The sequence below is a fragment of the Venturia canescens genome, chromosome 10, assembly GCF_019457755.1.
Source record: "Venturia canescens isolate UGA chromosome 10, ASM1945775v1, whole genome shotgun sequence".
NCBI lineage: Eukaryota > Metazoa > Arthropoda > Insecta > Hymenoptera > Ichneumonidae > Venturia > Venturia canescens.
Genome location: NC_057430.1, coordinates 4,941,561 through 4,961,865, shown reverse-complemented (window position 1 = coordinate 4,961,865; position 20,305 = coordinate 4,941,561). Strand labels below are relative to the sequence as shown.

At 37.1% G+C, this 20,305-nt stretch overlaps 1 protein-coding gene across 7 annotated transcripts in view; it reads left to right on the top strand.

Moving 5' to 3' along the window:
- Syt7 (Synaptotagmin 7) overlaps nucleotides 1-20,305 on the top strand; it is a 620,424-nt gene that overhangs the window by 585,891 nt on the left and 14,228 nt on the right. For all 7 annotated transcript variants that reach the window (XM_043430280.1, XM_043430284.1, XM_043430285.1 and 4 more), the window contains one exon: nucleotides 1,810-2,022. In XM_043430280.1, the coding sequence (XP_043286215.1) occupies nucleotides 1,810-2,022 (213 nt within the window). The remainder of the gene's footprint in view (nucleotides 1-1,809; nucleotides 2,023-20,305) is intronic.

Below are 20,305 nucleotides of genomic sequence, written 5' to 3'. Positions count from 1 at the left end.
AATTTTTGGAATTTTTGAAAATCTTGAGCGACCTTTAAAAATTTTTTTTTCAGTTGATTTTCGGAGGGGGTTCTTGAAACATGATAAATTAACATATTTTCATCGGAGACCCTGAAAAAAAAATAATCGAGTTTTTTTGCGCCACCCTAATATAGATATATTACCATTATGCGTTCAGGGAGCTAAGTGCGGTCGGTCAGCTGGAGTGGGCCGAGATCGGTGAGTCAATTAGAATGCGTCGAGGCAACAACTCTACTATCACTGTGGACAATAGCGAGCTTACGTCGTTGCCGTTACAGCACGCCGGTGTTTCCTTGCTCGACGCCCGCGGGGCAGAGCATATTGACTCGGTCTAACCGACCCTCGCACAGACTCCCGATAAACCCTTGAGAGTTTTCCACGCCTCGACCATTTTGACTATTTCCCAGGTGATACGGAGGCGCCTGGATGTCGCTATCGTTAAGGAAAACTCCAGAGGAACGCGTCCCGTCTCGCGTAAGGCCCTTCCCGCTCATCTGTTCTTTGATAAGGGAAAAGATGAAAAAGGGGAAGAAAAGCCATCGCCGAGAGGGTCCGGGGAGAACTACCCAAGATGAGGACCATCAGTATCGGGCTAGGGCGAGAACGTAAGGGTCGACTCCGCGCGACTATCGCTAAGTTTTTTTTACGAATTAATACTTATAGATCGAGAGCTCCGAATAGTAGAGTACGAGCTTACCTCTCACCTGATATTGTAAACAGATAAATAAATTTGGAGTAAATCCTTTCTCGTGTGCTTTAAATACCAAAAACAGATCGTGTCGCGTTTATTTAGCCAACTCAGTGAGTTAGCTTGGCGATCCTTCTCCCATTCTCCTTCCACGTACTTCTACGTAACACCACTAATTACATCGAACGCGTATACGGATCGTGTCGCGTTTATTTAGCCAACTCAGTGAGTTAGCTTGGCGATCCTTCTCCCATTCTCCTTCCACGTACTTCTACGTAACACCACTAATTACATCGAACGCGTATACGGATCGTGTCGCGTTTATTTAGCCAACTCAGTGAGTTAGCTTGGCGATCCTTCTCCCATTCTCCTTCCACGTACTTCTACGTAACACCACTAACTACATCGAACGCGTATACGTATACATCGAATCAGCGATGAGTTAGTCATTTTTGCATAATCTTGAGCCCGTGCAAAGTTTTTTTTCAGCAATTATGCCACCGATCATGCTGATTTTGGGCGCAATCGAAAGAGATATTCTTAATTAGCTGAAAGTTCAATTTTCAAGTTGCGAAATAACTCCTGAGCTTCGTAATTCAAGAAATAGACATGTCAATTTTACCCCCACCACCGAAATTTACTTTATTCAGAGATAATAGTCTCGGCGAGAGCCTCGGGCCAGCAGACGACAGGGCTGTCGATGTACTTGTCCCGAGACTCTACCGAGTCTCTTAACATTGAGCACTGGATGCTCTTCTACCGGACAAAAGTATCCGTTCTTGAAAGTTGAGTTCGAGCCAAGCTCCTTGAATTGCAGGATGGGAAAATCGGAAGGCTTTACCCACTCCTGACAAAATCCGCCGGTCAGTGCACGAACCTGCACACTGACACCTCTCCTACGTGAGAGAAGAGGATCTGAAAAATCCTAAGTTCCGATATTTGGGAAATTGACCACCTCCCGAATATCGAAACGTTTCAATATATATTAGACCTTTGAGACAGTGGTTTGAATTAATCATATACTATCCCATATTTGAATTATTTTTATTATCAATGCATACCATAATTTTATTCATATTCTTAATATTTCTGTCAAAAAGATCCGTACGTCAAAGTTTGGCTCCAGTTCGGTGACAAGAGAATTGAGAAACGTAAAACACCGATATTCAAATGCACCCTCAATCCAGTATTCAACGAGGGTTTTTCATTCAACGTGCCATGGGAAAAGATAAGAGAATGTTCGCTCGACGTTATGGTGATGGACTTCGACAATATTGGACGAAACGAGCTCATTGGTCGTATACAGCTTGCAGGTAATTGAAGCAATTATAGTATCGATTGTGGTCAATCTAATTGCTAACCTTTCGGGGAAAAAAATATTTGGATAAGTACACTGATGATCGCCCGTTTTTGCATTATACCAGAAAAAATGTAAATGAAAATTCTCAAACCCTGCAATGAAAATTATTTGAAACCATGAAAATATTTCAAATACATTATAATCCTATAGCACCCGAAGACCTTGTTTGAAAACATTTAAGAGTATGGATCAGTCGACTAACCTCACTTGAAATTTCCGAAATCGAAATTCTTTGACACAGTTTGACCAATTAAAAAAAGGCTCTGTCAGTCGATTTTTGTCATCGTCCTGCGTAGGCTGACAGAGCCTTTTTTTAATCGGTCAAAGTGTATCAAAGAATTTCGATTTCGAAATGTACAGCTATCTTTCTCGCACTCACGGTTGCGATATACCGACTGATCCATCCTCTTAAAAACCAAGGCCCCGTCCTCCTAATTTTATTCTAGCGAACAAATAACCAAATGAATTGAAAAAGTTTCAATCTAATTGAAAGTTACGTGCAGCACTAAAATTTATGATATCATTTCGAGGCCAAGTACTTATTGGTAATTTGGAATATTCATTCGTACAGAAAAACTCGGAAACTAAAATAAAAAAAAAAATAGTGTTATCCATAAAATTAAAATGCCACTTATTGTTAGTATTGGGGTGGTCGTTATTTGGGCCACACATGAATTTTTTAAGCCCCCTCGTGAAAACATATTTAAGGTGGACAAAAAATGAAGTTTGCAAAGTTTTAAGATATACATAAAAAAAAACCCTGAGGGTTTTAACTTTGAAGGCAAAAATACAAGTATTTTCTCATGCACTTACTGTATCATTTTTTCCTGTTTAATATTAGTGAGAAAAATCTGAAACATATATTATGTATACAGGGTGAATCATTTAACGTGACCATCTCGAATAAATCCTAAAATAAGCGTTGTATGAAAAAACTGTTCAGACAAAAATTGCACGGTTTCGAGGGGCATATTAGGGTGGTCCTTATTTGGGGTGATTTCGAAATTTGAACCAAACCAGGCGGAAAAAATTTCCAAATAAATAATAAAAAAGTACGTGAACTTATACCCTGCAGGATAATGGGAAGTACTCCTGCCAGGACAATGAATTTTCCGATTCAATTTCAATGGGAATTTAGACTTACTTAACTGATTTTTTTATCTACAGGCTACAAACTTCATGTGTTTTTTTTTATTATTTATTTAGAAATTTTTTCCGCCTAGTCCGGTTGAAATTTCGGAATCACCCCAAATAAGGACCCCTCTAATATTCACTGGTACTTGTTCCACCTTCTGAGAAAATCGAGGGTACCATCCTTATTCTCTACTCAAATCCCGATATGTCAACGATCCCACTTTACACGGGAGCATTCTCGCCATATTGGACAAAGAAGACAATGTATTTAGAACCGAAGCAATCTTAAGATTGGAGGCAGTGCAAAAGATATGACACGGCGTACGCACCACTCACCCCACCACCCAAGATGCATTATAAAGCATTAACAGGGAATTCCCTCCTGCCGCTGAACCTATACTTCTCCAGAACGGAGACAGGAAAGGACTCAACAAGATCGGAATCACTCAATTTTTCACCTGATATTGCAACTAATCAGCGAATCATTGAAATGGATTTTTCCCACCCATACGAATGTTAGAGTTGATGTGTATCAGGACATACCTCAAGAGGCGGGGGTATCCAGCATACAGAACCAGTACCGATCTTTTAAGGGGTAATTATATAATTCAAGCAATCGGAAGTTCTTCTCCATCGATATCTTTACAGAGTCCAGCAGACCCCAAAACATTGAACTTTGGCACTGTATCGAATTTGGGAACCTTCCTGTCGGAATCTGTTAAATCACGAGAGCCCACTAGTTGATTTCATCCAAAACCAGCACTCAACTCTGCTTTATGGAGATTTATATTGAAACCGATCGACCTTATTAATCAAGAGACTCGGTAGAGTCTCGAGACAAGTACATTGACAGCCCTGTTGTCTGCTGGCCTGAAGCTCTCCCCGAGACTATAATTTCTCTGAATAAAACGATTCGCGGTGGTGGGGGTAAAATTGGCATATGATTTTCTTTAATTGCGAAGCTCATGAGTTATGTACGGTTTTGAAAATTGAACTTTCAGCTAATTAAGAAGTTCTCTGTTGAATGAGCCCAAAATCAGCATAATCGGTGCCGTAATTTCTGAGAAAAAAGTTTGCACGGGCTTAAGATTATGCAAAAGAGTTACTAATACATTCAGGATTTGACGTATATGTATACGGGTACTCCAACCAGTACAAATATAGGCTCCTTGGCACCCATGATCACCAATCCCCGGGGAGAGAAATTTTGTTAGAACCAATGAAAGGTGAGAGAATTTTTGGGCCAATGACATTCAATAAAAAGAACAAGGAAGTTTGGCGGAAAGTTAATGAGCTCGAGAGCTCGAAAGTCACTAGCCGAAGTTTCACGTCATGTTGACGTTTGGGGTTATGATGTTATGAAGTGCGTGCGGGAAAATAAAAATAATTTTCGCGTCATCTAACGGAGTGCATATTAGTATTTATGTTGTTAAAATTTGTAGTATACTAAACCGGTATAAAAGCGGTCGCGTAAGTGTATTCTGTGATCTGTGTGTGAAAAAGAATATAAAAAATACGCGATGCATATGTCAACGAAACTTTTCAAGATTTCATTATTTCGTTCGATTGGATATAAGTGTCAACTGAGACAATCTTTCAATTAAACCAGAGTGCGCGGAATATTGTCCAGTGTAAATACATCGTCAGTTGCGTGATTATATATCATGTGTAACAATGTAGGTTATATATACGAGTTCCCTTTGATAGCTGTGTGGTAACGAACCGGCCGGAGTTTGACGTTACGAAGTGCGGGACAAATGTAAAAAACGTTCGCATAGTTAGTGAATAATATAAATAAAGTAAATCAGTTTATCAAAAATAGGTCTGGAAGATGCGAGGAAAAACATTCGTCAACCTATAACGTCAAATTTTCTTTTTGCGATCTGAAATATTATGGTTGATAATAAATAAAATAAGAATACACGGAACTGTCAGTATAATGTGAGAAACTTCAATTTAATAAATGTTTTCTAATTTATTTCTTGTGTCATCATTATTTTTGAATATTCCCATATTTTGCTTCGTATTGAGTTTGACTCTGCTCTTTCCGATCCTTGTTTTCACTTCATCGGTTTGCAGCAGATCGATACATATTATTAATTCGTTGCCTAATATGTGTCTTATGATTTTTTCCTACTTCTTCATGCTGATAGTGATAACGTGATTCAAGAGGTTTCCAACTGTGATCATCAATCGCACATTTTGTACATCAAATTTTGAAAACAGTTTCTGCTCTGGATATAAGTGCAGAATTCTTTTTCTTATGCCCAGGAGGAATATTCTTTTTCCTCCTGGGCATCGAGTAATAAATTTTGAAACTTGTTCCAAAAAGTCTTTGGATGCTTTTTTTGCTGATAATATGAAAAGTGGAATCTTCGGAATGCTCCATGTTCTTGAGTTCCTAATGGACAAAACATATTAGAAGACAAGGGGAAAAATCACCAAAGTCCAAGAACAAACCTCTATCGAAATATTTTCAGTACAATTTTGACGAAAAATAGGTCTTTTTTTAGTAGAAACCAACGTTATAAGCCGAAAATCATATCTCGGCCTCCAACCCGCTTTTCACCGTGCTCTTTGGTCCCTAATTGACAAAACATATTAGGGTACAAGGAAAAAAATCGCCAAAGTCCAAGAACAGACTTGTGACGAAATATTTTCAGTACAATTTTGACGAAAAATAGGTCTTTTTTCGTAGGAACCAACGTTATAAGCCGAAAATCATAAATAATTGATTGAAATTTAAACTAAACTCCTATAGTCATATGAACATAATTAAGGATCTTTCGAGAAAAAACACGTGATATCAAATCATAAACTTCCCCTAGGAAAAAAAGGTTGGAACAAGTACATTGATGGTCTCTCGTTTGCTGATAATTCCGTCCAAAAAAAAACTTAAAAAAAATTATTTTATAAAAAAAAATACAGACCAATTCGAAAAAAGCTTCACTAATCTTGAAAAAACATTATCGTTAAAAAAAACTAATCTGTATCTATTTTTTAAAGTGCCAAAAGAATCAAATAACATGTCAAAAATAAAAGAACCGAAAAATCGCACTTGAAATAATTTGGGAAACCGATGCCTCATTCTTTTCATTTGATTCGAACAGCTAAATCAATTTTAAAAAATTCCATCTAATTTACGTGCAGCATTAAAATTTATTATTTCATTTCGAGGCCAAGTATTTTCTAATGAATTGGAAAAAGTTACCACTTGAATTAAGTGCAGCACTAAATCTTATGATATCAATCGGTGGACAAGTATTTTATTAGTAACTCCAAATTTTGACATTATTACATTGTTCTAAGAAGCTTCTAAATAAAAAAAAATCACATGAAAGCTAGTCATTTGTTACTCTATGGTGGCAAAGACATATAAGAAAATCGATTCTTCTCAGGCTTTCAGGATCTTCTGGTATTATTCACAAAATTCGACGTTTTGAAAATCTGATGTACAAAATCGCAATTGATGATCATAGTTGGAAACCACTTGAATCACGTTACCACAATCAGCATGAAGAAGTAGTAGAAAATCGTAAGACACATATTAGGCAACGAATTAATAATATGTATAGATCTGCTGCAAACCGATGGAGTGAAAACAAGGATCGGAAAGAGCAGAGTCAAACTCAATACGAAGCAAAATATGGGAATATTCAAAAATAATGATGACACAAGAAATAAATTAGAAAACATTTATTAAATTGAAGTTTCTCACATTATACTGACAGTTCCGAATATTCTTATTTTATTTATTATCAACCATAATATTTCAGATCGCAAAAAGAAAATTTGACGTTTTAGGTTGACGAACATTTTTCCTTACAACTTCCAGACCTATTTTTGATAAACTGATTTGCCTTATTTATATTATTCACTAACTATGCGAACGTTTTTTACATTTGTCCCGCACTTCATACCATCAAACCCCGGCCGGTTCGTTATTACCACACAGCTATCAAAGGGCACTCGTATGTATAACCTACATTATTACACATGATATATAATCATGCAACTGACGATATATTTACACTGGACAATAATATTCCGCGCACTACGGTTTAATTCAAAGATTATCTCATTTGACACTTATTTACAATGGAATGAAATAAGGAAATCTTGAAAAGTTTCGTCGACATATGCATCGTGCATTTTTTATATTCTTTTTCACACACAGATCACAGACTACATTTACGCGGCCGCTTTTATACCGGTTTAGTTATACTACAAGTTTGAACAAAATAAATACTAATATGCACTCCGTTAGATGACGAAAATTATTTTTAGTTATCCCGCACGCACTCCATAACATCATAACCCCAAACGTCAACATGACGTAAAACTTCGGCTGGTGACTTTCGAGGTCTCCAGCTCCTTAGCTTTCTGCTAATCTTCCTTGCTCTTTTTATTGAACTAGGGTTCATCCCGCGCGCTGAAGCGCGCTAGCGGTTTTCTGGTAGCGCTGCAGCGCTCCTTTTATTGCGACAGCGTCTTGAAGCCAACCTACTTCAGAGCAGTTCAATAAGAATTGAAAAATTGGAGACAAGTACATTTATGTTTTATGTCACCTGGACAGCAGTCTCAGTGAAACCCCGTGTGACACTCATGTACTACAAACCACAAATGTACGATGATTTATAAGAAGTTGTTCGATCTATTCTCTCAAAACGTGCTTCAAATGAGCAATTCATTACTAAAGGTCATAAATAAACCATTTCAAACGTAATTAATAAAAAAAATGGAATCTGCTACATCTTGGTAATGTATGAAAAACGTTTGGTGTTCAAATGAACAAAACGTTGTCAAATAAATGCAAATGTGACGAGTACATCGGATGACAAATGAAAAAAATTAAAAACATAATGGTATGTAAAAAAAATTACGAAACCAACTGTAAATAATTTCAACAACACAATTAAGAAAAGCTTTCACAAATCGTGAAAAAAACATTATATTTAGAATAAATACAAATCCGTAATTATATTGTAAAGGAAAAAAAAATTCAAATAGAACTTGAGAAATTCATTCCTACGGGAAGCATCCGGAACTTGAAAAAGTTCTAGTGAATCATAAAGTTACCAAAAAATTCTATCAAAGGTAAAAGTCATTTGTTACTCTATGGTGACAGATACTTAGAAGAAAATCCATTCTTCTCAGATTTTCAGGATCCCTTGGTATTCACAATATTCGATGTCGATTTCGTGTCGGGACAAATTATGTTTAAATATGCGCTAAAAGTACTTATCCGGCCCATCACTTTTCATTCAAATTGCGCATACAAATAAAAATCAAGGCTCTTTCAGATCTGATGGATCACATGTATGCCTACAGAGGGAATTGAGAAAATTATCTCCAAGAGATTTTAACTTAATTGCATTCAATTTTTCTGTAATATACAAGAGTTATTATTGTGTATTGATGAAAAAATACCCTTCGGACGATAAAAATTGTCAAGCTTCCAAATTAACTCTCCAGTTTATATTGAAATGACGGCAATTTTTACTTCACATTTCCTTCTTCAACCGAATTTTATTTGTTATAGCAACTAACCTATTCTATTACTGAAGATATTCAACTGATAATAAATCGCATTTTAATAAATTTTCGAGAGGATTCGTCTGTACAATCTCGTTTTTTTTATTATCACGTACACAATTGCACTTTGTTAAAATCAACATAAAAACATGAGTTTTTTTGGTAACTGTCTTATCCTTCCACCTCCTCCCTCCTTCCACCAGTAAATCCCCCTCCCAGCTCTACCCTCCCCCTTCTGTCCCCGTTCTTACATTGAAGTCCCCCCCCCCTATTATTACTCTTTCCTCCCTTCCTTCCTCCTCCATCCATTTCTTCATCATTTCCGTTTTCTCTTCTAAATCCCCATTCACGTACACCCCTACCACCCACCACCAGTGCCTCCCCATCTTCACTTTCTTCTCCATCCAACCCTCCACCCCTTTCTCTATTTCCCCCGCTTCCAGCCCCTCTTTCACTCCCATTACCATGTTCCCCTTTGCCCTGCCTCTTCCCCTACTTCTCCTCGCGTCCTGTACCTCCCATCTGTAGCCTTTTTTCTACTGCTCCTTGATCCCATCCCACCCCTTCCTATCCACCCACGTCTCAATTAACACTACAACATCCCAGTTCCTTAACCCCTCCCAGAACTCCTTGTCCTTGTTTTTTACTCCCGCCACATTCCAAAATCCTATCTTTTTAACGCGTTCTTTCCCTTTCCCTTTTTGTCCTCCCTCGTCCTACCTCTTGCCCATATTCCCCCCTCTTTATCCCCTTCTTATCCCCCTCTACCTCTTCCCTTACTCGTTTCCCTCCGTCTCTCTCCAACCCTCTGCCACCTCATCCCACGTTCTCAATTCGCCCTCTACCCACATCTTCATGTATCCTACCCTCACTCTCTTTCCCTTCCTTCTCTCCTTGTCCGCGTCCCTCTCCACTAACCACTTCACCCTTTTCTCTATCTGTGTCAGATCGTCCTCCACCCTCTCCTTCTCGCCCTTCAGCTTCCACTTGGCCTTCATTATTTGCGCCTTACTCTCTATCCCTTCCAGCTCCACTATCACCATCCCTCTTCCCTCTCTGCTCACCCCCCCAACCCTCCTCCGCCCTTTCACCCCTCCTTCTATCCCCATCTTGTTCCAGATCCTCACAATTTCCCCCTCCCAATCCTCCCCCTCACTCATTTTCACCCCTTTCACTAAGACATTACTTCTTCTTTTCTCTCTCTCACTTTTGTCTAGCCTTATGTCCATTTCCCTCACTTTTCTCTCTACACCCTCCATCCTCGGCTCTTCTACCTGTCCCCTTGCCCCCCCGCTCCTGTCTTCTTTGACGCCCTCTTCCACTCCCTTCATCCTCCATTCCAACCCCTCTATCCTCTCCATCATCCTCCCTTTATCTTCCTCCCACCTCCTCATCAGCTCCTCCCTCTCTCTCCTCACCTCCTTTACTAACTCCTCTTCCTCTCAAACCCTTTCGCCATCTCCTCCACCCTTCTTTCCACCTTTTCCACTTCTCTCCCCACTGCCTCCCCAATCTTTTCTGTCATTACCCTCCACATTTCTTCCCTACCTCCTCCTTTCTCCGGTGAGCGTTGCACCACCTTGCTCTTCTTGAACGCGTCCCTCCATTCCTCCACCCTCTCCTCTTCCTCTTTTTCGTCACTGCCCCCGGCTTTCCTCTTTCCCACGAATAGCTCCTTCAAGTTTCCCTCGCTATACGTTCTCTCCCTTGACAGCGCCACCGCCTTAAGCGGTCTACCTTTTCTTTTCCCCTCTACTTCCCTCTTTGCCCTCGCTTCGTCCCCCATTCCTTCTTCCTTCCTAATCCACTCTTTCTCCTTTGCCGTCCTTTCCTTCGTCGATTCCCACTTTCTTCCTTACCTACCTCTTCCTGCCAGCCTTTTAATTTCCCCGCTAGTTGCTCTACTCTCACTTCCTATCCTTCTGCTCTTCCTAACCTCCAATTCCTCTCTTCTGTCGCCCTCTTTCACCTCTACTATTCTTTTTCCCCGGCCGCTTCGTCCCCTATTTTATTTTCTCCCACTCTCCCCGCCTTCTTTACCACCTTACGCACTCTTGCACTTCCTCCCGCCCAATCTCCTTGCTCCCCTTTTCCTTTATTTTCCCGCACCGTCACTTATTATTCACTCTCTCCACTGTCGCCGGAAACGGAAGTCTTTATGACCTTTAGTAATGAATTGCTTATTTGAAGCAAGTTTCGAGAGAATAGATCGAACAACTTCTTATAAATCATCGTACATTTGTGGTTTGAAGTACATGAGTGTCACACGGGGTTTTACTGAGACTACTGTCCAGGTGACATAAAACATAAATGTACTTGTCTCCAATTTTTCAACAGCGTTCGTGCTGTGACTTATGATTTGATGTGACTACTTTTTGTGCACTATGAACTTGACAAATTTTTACAGGATATGGGAAAAATCTTCATGTTAGGTAATGATTATCTCCCATCAGAGTGTACTTGCGAAACGACATTTATTGCAAAAATTTATAATTAAAATTATTTTCTGCCTCGTCGAAAGAGATATCGAAAAAAGGGACCAAAAATTTTTTAATCAAATTACGGCTAATATATTTAAAAATTCAAAAAATTGTAACGAATTATCAATTTCAATGTTGAGATTAAGTCGTTAAATAATGACAGGATTTCAACGACTAAGGCACTCGAATCTTTTTTTCAGATAACGCAATATTGATCGATTGGAATAATGAAATACAACATAAGAGGGTCACCCCGTGTGGGAGCCGGATTTTGTGAGGTTTTTTCGCGATTTTTTTGCGGCAAGGAAAAAAAATATAGACTTTAGAAATTTGAAGGGTTTATTCAATAGTATTTCAACTCTATGGTAGAAATTTTAACTCTGATATCTCTAGTAGATTCGGTGTAATGCTATTCCACAGGAACCCATATGTTTCTTCATAGTCTCCACGATTCCGGGGGATCGGTTTATCTGAGATTAAAAAACCAGGAGTGTTTTGATTTGTAAAGCAGTGGTTATCACCTGAATCAAAATCATACAGAAATATGAAAAATTGAAGGATTTGTCCGTTTTGAAACACCTGATTTAAATTTTCCAAAATATTGCATAACTCGATAATCCTTTAATTTTTAATATTTCTGTATGATTCTGTACGTTCAGGCGATAGCCACTGCTTTACAAATCAAAACGCTCCTTGGTTTTTTGATCGCAGATAAACGGAACCTCCGGAATCGTGGAGACCATGCAGATGGTTTCCTTTGAAGTAGTTTTACACTGAATAAACCCGAAATATCAGAGTTAAAAAATTCTACCATAGAATTGAATACCATTGAATGAAACCTTCAAATTTCAAAAGTCTATATTTTTTATCCTTGCCCCAAAAACATCGGGGAAAAACCCCAAAAAATGCGGCTCCCACCGGGGGTGACTCCCTTAAGCCAAATCAGTTTTTTTGAAAATAAAAATCGTTTTATTGAATATGCAAGTTGGTTTAGGTATATTCACACACACACACACTAGGGTGGTCGTTATTTGGGATCAAAATTTTACCGTTTCCGCCCCCTAAATCGGTTCGAAATACATAAAAAATAATGCTGTAATTTTTCCATATTTTTAAAACAATGCTTATCCCTCGACCACGGGGGTTGAAGTTTTTCGTTTATAATACATGGAATTTTTCTGCGTTTGTGGTCACGATTTTACTGTAGATCTCAATACGTTTGGAAAATCTTGAAATTTTCAGGAATTACTTCACAAGCATGTTGCTACACGGAAAAAATTTCCAATACTCCTACCCTCAAAATGTTGTATAGCATCACCATACTAACCCATTAATGCGCAAAATAACAATTTTGGACACTCAATTTCAAGTACACATCAGTTTTAACTGAGGAACAAAAGATAAAATCTTTAAAATCTGACATAGCAAGTTTCTGAGGGTGCTCTTTCAGAATATGGCATTTATTTTGTAAAATTAAATTAAAATCTTCATTATTTTTGCGTTTTGAATTGAAAAGTCAAGAATTTTTCACGTTTTTTTCCCTTTAAATCGATTTCCGTTACTGTTGCTGTACTCAAATAATCATACTATCGCCAGCAAAAGTGTTCTCAATGATTGACCTTTCCAGAACACTGGTGATGAACACTTTTTTCTCACTTGATTTTTGCAAAATGGCGGTTTTCGCAAAACGGCATGATGAAAATTTGCATGATTTTTTTTCTCGAATGGCTCAACATAACAAAGAAATGTTCCAGAATAAAAAGTATAGAGAATCATCTAAAGAATACGTGTGATTTTTTTTTAAATTTTTCTAGCTATTTTTATATTTTTCAATTTCGATGTTTTGTAAAATTTTTAAAGTTCTGAAAAGATTCACACGCATTCTTAGGATGATTCTCAAACAATTTTTGTTATGTAACATTTTTTTTAAAGCTGAAACTTTTTGAGAACAAAATTATGAACCTATTTATTATGCGATGGAGAATAATTTTTTTTTCAAAAAGTTTCAACTTTACAAAAAAATTTGACAACAAAAATTGTTGAGAATCATCTAAAAAATACGTGTGACTATTTTCCGAATTTTAAAAATTTTTCCAAAAATTGTCAAAATTGAAAAATACAAAAATAGCTAGAAAATTTTTGATAAAAATCAGACGTATTCTTTAGACGATGCTCAATACTTTTTGTTCTGTAATATTTCTTAGTTACGTTGAGACTTTCGGGAAAAAAAATCACGCAAATTTACATCATGCTGTTTTGAAAAAACCGCCATCTTGGAAAAACTGAGTGAGGAAAGAGTATTTATACATACTTTTATAATACTGGTTACAATCAGTGTTTTGGAAAAGTCAGACAATGAGAACACTTTTGCTGGCAATGATATGGTTATTTGAGTGCAGTAACAGTAACGAAAATCGATTTTCAGGGAAAAAAAACGTCAAAAATTGTTGACTTTTCAATTCAAAATGCAAATACTGAAGGTTTTAATTTAATTTTACAAAATAAATGAAACCCCCCTATATCAGATTTTGGAGAATTTTTCTTTTCTTCCGTAATTAAAACTGCTTACTTGAAATTGTGTGTTCAAAATGATCGTTTTTCGTTTTAATTAAGTTAGTATGGTGATGCTATACAACATTTTAACGGTAGGAGTATTGGAAATTTTTTCCGTGTAGCAACATGCTTGTGAAATAATTTCTGAAAATTTCAAGATTTTCCAAACGGATTGAGGCCCACAGTAAAATCGTGACCACAAACGCAGAAAAATTCCATGTATTATAAACGAAAAACTTCAACCCCCGTGGTCGAGAATTAAGCATTGATTCAAAAATCTGAAAAAATTACAGCATTACTTTTTATGTATTTCGAACCGGTTTAGGGGGCAGAAAGGTCAAACAAATTTTGACCCCAAATATAATGACCACCCTAATATACACACATACACACACGCGGACATATTTTATTTCGAACTTAAATTTTACTTTGTTGAAATTGAAGTTAAAATTCTCCGTTATGATCAATTTAATATTTTTAATGGATGAAAAATCCACCAATGCAAAACGAAAAAAAAATATTGATTGCCTCAGTTTCGAATTGCCAATAGAAATTTTGTACTCAAGCACTTTCGAATAATCTGTCATGCGTTTACAGATTATGCATTTATACTGCCTTTCTATACTTTTGTAGTCGCTTGCTCTCCTTCGACATTCCTGTTTTGGGTTATTTTATTATATTCTCCAATAATAAACATCGACAAGTCTGATGATACAATCAGAGAGAGAGAGAGCGAGAGCTGATGGGAAAGAGCGGAGGCATGGATTTTTTTTCTAATGTTTCAGAATCCTGACTGATCTCTAGTCCTGTCTCTAGATATATTGAGACGATCCATACCAGTCAACAAAATGGTTATCGGCCGTACCGACGCAGTAGAGCGTGGTACGACAATTAATCGATCAAGGCGCCAGCGCCTGGGCTCGCGTATCGACCCACCTCGTAGCGATCGCACAGAATAGCTATCTTTTTAAAATTCACTTAAATAACTTCAATCGTTTAACATGAAAATATTTGAAACTTACGAAAGGATTAGGGAAAATTAGGAAGGTGGAAATCTCACAATAAAATCACTTGCAAATTGAAGAAGTTTTATAACAAAAAATAACTCGTGTAAATTCAAATTCAAATGTATTTCGCGCGCTTCAGAGAACAAGCGCACATTCGCCAATCAAGAGATCCGACCAATGCGAGAATTTCAAGAACAACGAATAAAGAAATCACCCATCAACAATTGGCCCAACGAAGTGTCGCGTTTGCGCATCGCTAGAACTCCGAAAATAGGCATTGGTCCGAGCCAATCAACCAATAACAAAGGACATACGACACAAAACTTAACCAATCGAGTATTTTGAGAAGGTTTGAGATTAACTTGATTGGTGGATGGGCGTAATCGTCGGAATGCGACAAAATTATTATGATGGTTTGTCGTTGTTTCGCGCGAGTATAAGAAGGCAATGGAAACTGGTCTCGATAGCCAGTCTAGTCCTCATCACGCTAGACCCGCTTTCACTAGCCGATCTCGAGATTCGCAACTGGGATCCGCATTACGCAAACTAGCCGACTCTGGCCTAGGAAACCAGAGCCCGCTTTACGCATTTAAAAAAAAAGAAATATTGCTCAGGAAGCAACCTTTATCATATACCACCGACTCATGCTGACAGGGTGAGCCCCATTCGATTTCGTTTGGGTTCAGGATTGTCAGTGTGGGGCACCGATCTAGTCAAGAGGGCGGGGATGGTTCGATTTCGTTCCGTCTGAAGATTTCTGGCTAGATTACCTATTCCTTGTCTGCCAAGAAGGAGGTGATCGTTCAGCTTCGTTCGATCAAAAGATTCTTGGTGGACTCCTCTCACTCATACCAGGAAGGTGGGGACAGTTCGGTTTCGTTCTGTCTGAAGACTCCTGGGTGGGTTCTAATCAATTTTAAATAAAATCATGGCTTCTTGAGTTGAAAGAAGAGTCAATTAAATATTAATAGTAAATGATTAATTGCGGAATTAATTCTAACTTTTGATTGCGAAACAGTAAATTTTTTTTGTTTCTATTACAATAATATACTGTCAGATTATAGAATTGCGTAAAGAACTTAACTGCTGGAAATTAAATGAATTCAATCGGGAAAATCAATTGTGAATAACCAATGGCGAGGTCAATAATAGAAATGCGTTATAATAAATTATCGTTGGAATTTGATAGATTTGGTAGATTGATAGACTGCGAAACAGTCGATTTGAGAATCAAAAAATATAAATTAATAATTTAAATTGCGAAATCAATGCCTTTGCGAATATCCTAATATTATTATGAGATAAGAAACTGTTACGAAAATCTCAACTAGAATTCCAGTAAAGCGCCTGCGATTTGAAAGATTGTGTGCAGAAGACGAAATTCAAAAATCTCTTGTGTGTTTAACTTAATTTGCGAACTTTATTATTTTGTGAACTTTATTGTTTTGCGAACTCTATTATTTTGCGAACTCCATTATTTTGCGAACCTTACTATTATGCGAAAAAGATTATTTGCGGACGATTCATAAAGAAAATTGCTGGGAGTAAGAAACTCACTGCATATTTGTTTTATACATAAAATACAAAAGAATTCAAATTGAATTGGATAAATAATTTCTTTTGTTAATGTCCATATAAATCTGCCTTGACTCTTATTTTTCTTTCATATCTGCTCCATTATTTATCACTAAGCTCGAATCTACGCGTAACAGAGTGTTCTGCCACTATCATACGGTTACAATACCTAGACATTGAAAATCATAGAAAAATATACGTAGACATCGAAAACTATCGAGAGATATACATAGAGATCGAAAATCATAGATAAATATACGTAGATATCGAAAACCGTACAGAAATATACCTAGACATCAAAAACTATGAAGCCATCGGCCTAGACATCGAAAACTGTGGAGAAATAAAAAGTAAAAAAGGCACGCCAAGTATTAAAAGGTCGTGACCGTTGTTTTAAATGATTTTCGTCTATATTCGCATTTTCCATAAATAAATTTAAAAAAATGTTTAACTGTGAAAAAATATGAGATCTATTGTAACATATACAGTGTATGAATTACGTTTCCTGTAGGAATTTTGAATTTTGAAAATAAAAAAAAATGAGATCATTTTCTAACGTAGCCAAGTACAGTGAATGAATTAAGGTTCTTGTGGAATTCATTCGTGTACACTTTTAGCCCTAATCCCTCACTTATTCAGAAAAATTTTCCAGCAAACGTCACAGAGCAACAAAGGTTTCTCGAATGATTCTACAATTATTAAGAGATTATCATCTGTTTTTATGCTAGCTCGGGTTATAAACTTAAAACAGTTTACGCGTACAAGTGCATGCATTGTATCTATACGATGTACTGCACAAATTCATTTTCAACATTACACACAAGCTTGGCGTGCATGGTTTTCAATCGGAAGCTCGGGAAGAGACAATTGTTCAAATTTACTATGAAAACAATAATTAATTAGTATTGTATGAACGATTGTGAAAAAAACCGATCCCCCAATAAAATATGAGAGGCCCTGTTATATAATGATTTGGTAAACAATACAGATGGGTGAAATTTGTGGATAAAATTGAACAATTAAACGAACGGATAAAGAAATGAAATCAATCAATCCCTTTATATGCCTTTATCTTGTACGGATACATACGGCCATTCTTTCATGCCCATACGCATTCTAATTTATCCACGCGTCACTTTCACTCGTTTGTCCGTAAACTCATTTTTTTACCAAATGGGCAGATGATTGGATGAATTACACAAGTACTGAAATGGATGAACAAAGAAGTAAGTTGTGTAAACATTGATTTGAGAAAAGAAAACGCGTTGAATACGAAACATTTGGAGTAATGAATTTATCAGTCAAACTAGTCAAGAATGGATATTTTTCTTTGTGTACACAACGCGGGATCTCACGTCGAACTACTCAATAAAATAGTTGGATGGAAAAGGGATGGCAAATTGAAAAACAATTACATGAGAGGATCATCAAGGTTTCTTCAAATATATGGATGGATGAGGCATTCCTTCGCCGAGCTTCCGATTGAAAACCATGCACGCCAAGCTTGTGTGTAATGTTGAAAATGAATTTGTGCAGTACATCGTATAGATACAATGCATGCACTTGTACGCGTAAACTGTTTTAAGTTTATAACCCGAGCTAGCATAAAAACAGATGATAATCTCTTAATAATTGCAGAATCATTCGAGAAACCTTTGTTGCTCTGTGACGTTTGCTGGAAAATTTTTCTGAATAAGTGAGGGATTAGGGCTAAAAGTGTACACGAATGAATTCCACAAGAACCTTAATTCATTCACTGTACTTGGCTACGTTAGAAAATGATCTCATTTTTTTTTATTTCCAAAATTCAAAATTCCTACAGGAAACGTAATTCATACACTGTATATGTTACAATAGATCTCATATTTTTTCACAGTTAAACATTTTTTTAAATTTATTTATGGAAAATGCGAATGTAGACGAAAATCATTTAAAACAACGGTCACGACCTTTTAATACTTGGCGTGCCTTTTTTACTTTTTGAAGTTTTAATATTTACTGATTTCACTTCTTTTTGCGAAGCGTGACAACTATATAGTAATCGTATTTCATTCACTGTATTTGTCAACTTCAGAAAACGATCTCATTTTTTTTTATATTTTGAAGTCTTTTATTGATAATGGAAATATAGAAAATTATTGGAAACTACGGTCGCGACCTTTTAATAATTGGCGTTCTTTTTTTACTTTGTAAATTATTTTTTTTTCTGATTTCACTTATTTTTTAGAGGCGTGACAATATTTACTTAAGAAAAAAAAATACATTCCTCGTCATCGACGAAAATTTTTAAAACGATTTGTTTCAAGTTGAGTACTTTTCTCTATGTGGCAAAAGCAATCGATACAGCCAATTTTTCTATGTAGATGGACGAAAACTGTGCGGTTATGTTCATGTGAGTTGAAACCTTTTACAAGCAATAATGGTGACGATTTTGATTATCCATTCAGCATATCAAATTTTCTAATGAAAGATTGGGAAATTCCTATGCAATGGGATGATATTTTCATTTTCTATTCCTTTTTTTGGAAAGCTCCATTTGTTTATTTGGAAAATTGATTTATGAAACTATCTTCTTCTTCTTCTTCTTCTCTTTCAATGGATTCCATGTTGACATGGATACTGTCAATGGTTTGCAATGTCCAAAGAAACGTTTCCATGCTATTTAATATCTAAGACGACAGCTTTATAGTTATTTGTGTCCAGTGATATTTTTTCATGGTCTTCTATAACGTCAGAACATGCTTTCTCAATGCAGACTATTAAATCGCCAATCTATATATCGATAACTATGAGGAAATATATTGCAAACCATTGCACCGTCTACCTAAATATCGGAAAATATAAAATTGTCGAATATGTATTGAAAAATATGAAGGCATCCACCTAAACGTCGAAAACCCTATAGTCGCCAACCTAGACATCGAAAACAATAGAGCCATCGACCAAGATATCGAAAACCATGCAGTCGTCAATCTAGACATCGCAAACCATGCGGTCGTCAACGTAGTCATCCTTAGAAAAACTGACTGCACCATCGGAAACTATGGAGCCGTTGACCTTCATACCGGAAACCATAGACAAATTCACCTCAACATCGGAAACTATAAAGTTATCGACCGGGATAGTGAAAACTATGAAGTCGTCGATCTAGTCCAAGAAAACAATGGGAAAACATACCTGGACATTGAGACGGCGAAAGCCATGAAAAAATATACCTATCCATCGAAAACCATAAAGCTGTCGACGTAGCCATCGAAAACAATGGAGCCGACGACCTAGACCATGAAAACCATGGAGAAACATATCCAGACATCAAAAAGTATGGAATTGTTGACTTAGCATCAAAAACCATGGCGGAATATACCTGGACCACGAAAATCATGAAGGAACATACCTAGACATTGAAAACTATGGAGAAATATAACTGGACATCCGAAACCATGGAGGAATATACCTAGACATTGAAAACTATGTAAACACATACCTAGACATCGAAAGTTATAGAGCCATCGACCTAGATTACGGAAATGATGGAACAATATACCTAGAGAACGAAAACTATGTAAATACAGACCTAGCCATCGAAACCTGTTGAGCCGTCAACCTAGACCACGAAAAATATCGAGAAACATACCTAGACATCGATAACTATGAAGCCGGCGACCTCGCGAACTAAAACCATGAAAAAAAAAAAACGAAAACCATGGAGGGACATACCTAGACATAAAAAAAATGATGGAATAATACACCTGGACATCGAAAACTATGTAGAAACATACTTAGCCGACGAAAGCCAAGGAGAAGCATACCCCGCAAACGAACAGTATGGAGCTGTCCACGTAGACATCGAAAACCATGGAGGAATCTACCTAGACCACGAAAACCATAGAGAAACATATCCAAACATCGAAAACCATGGAGAAATATACCTGAACCACGGAAACCATGATGG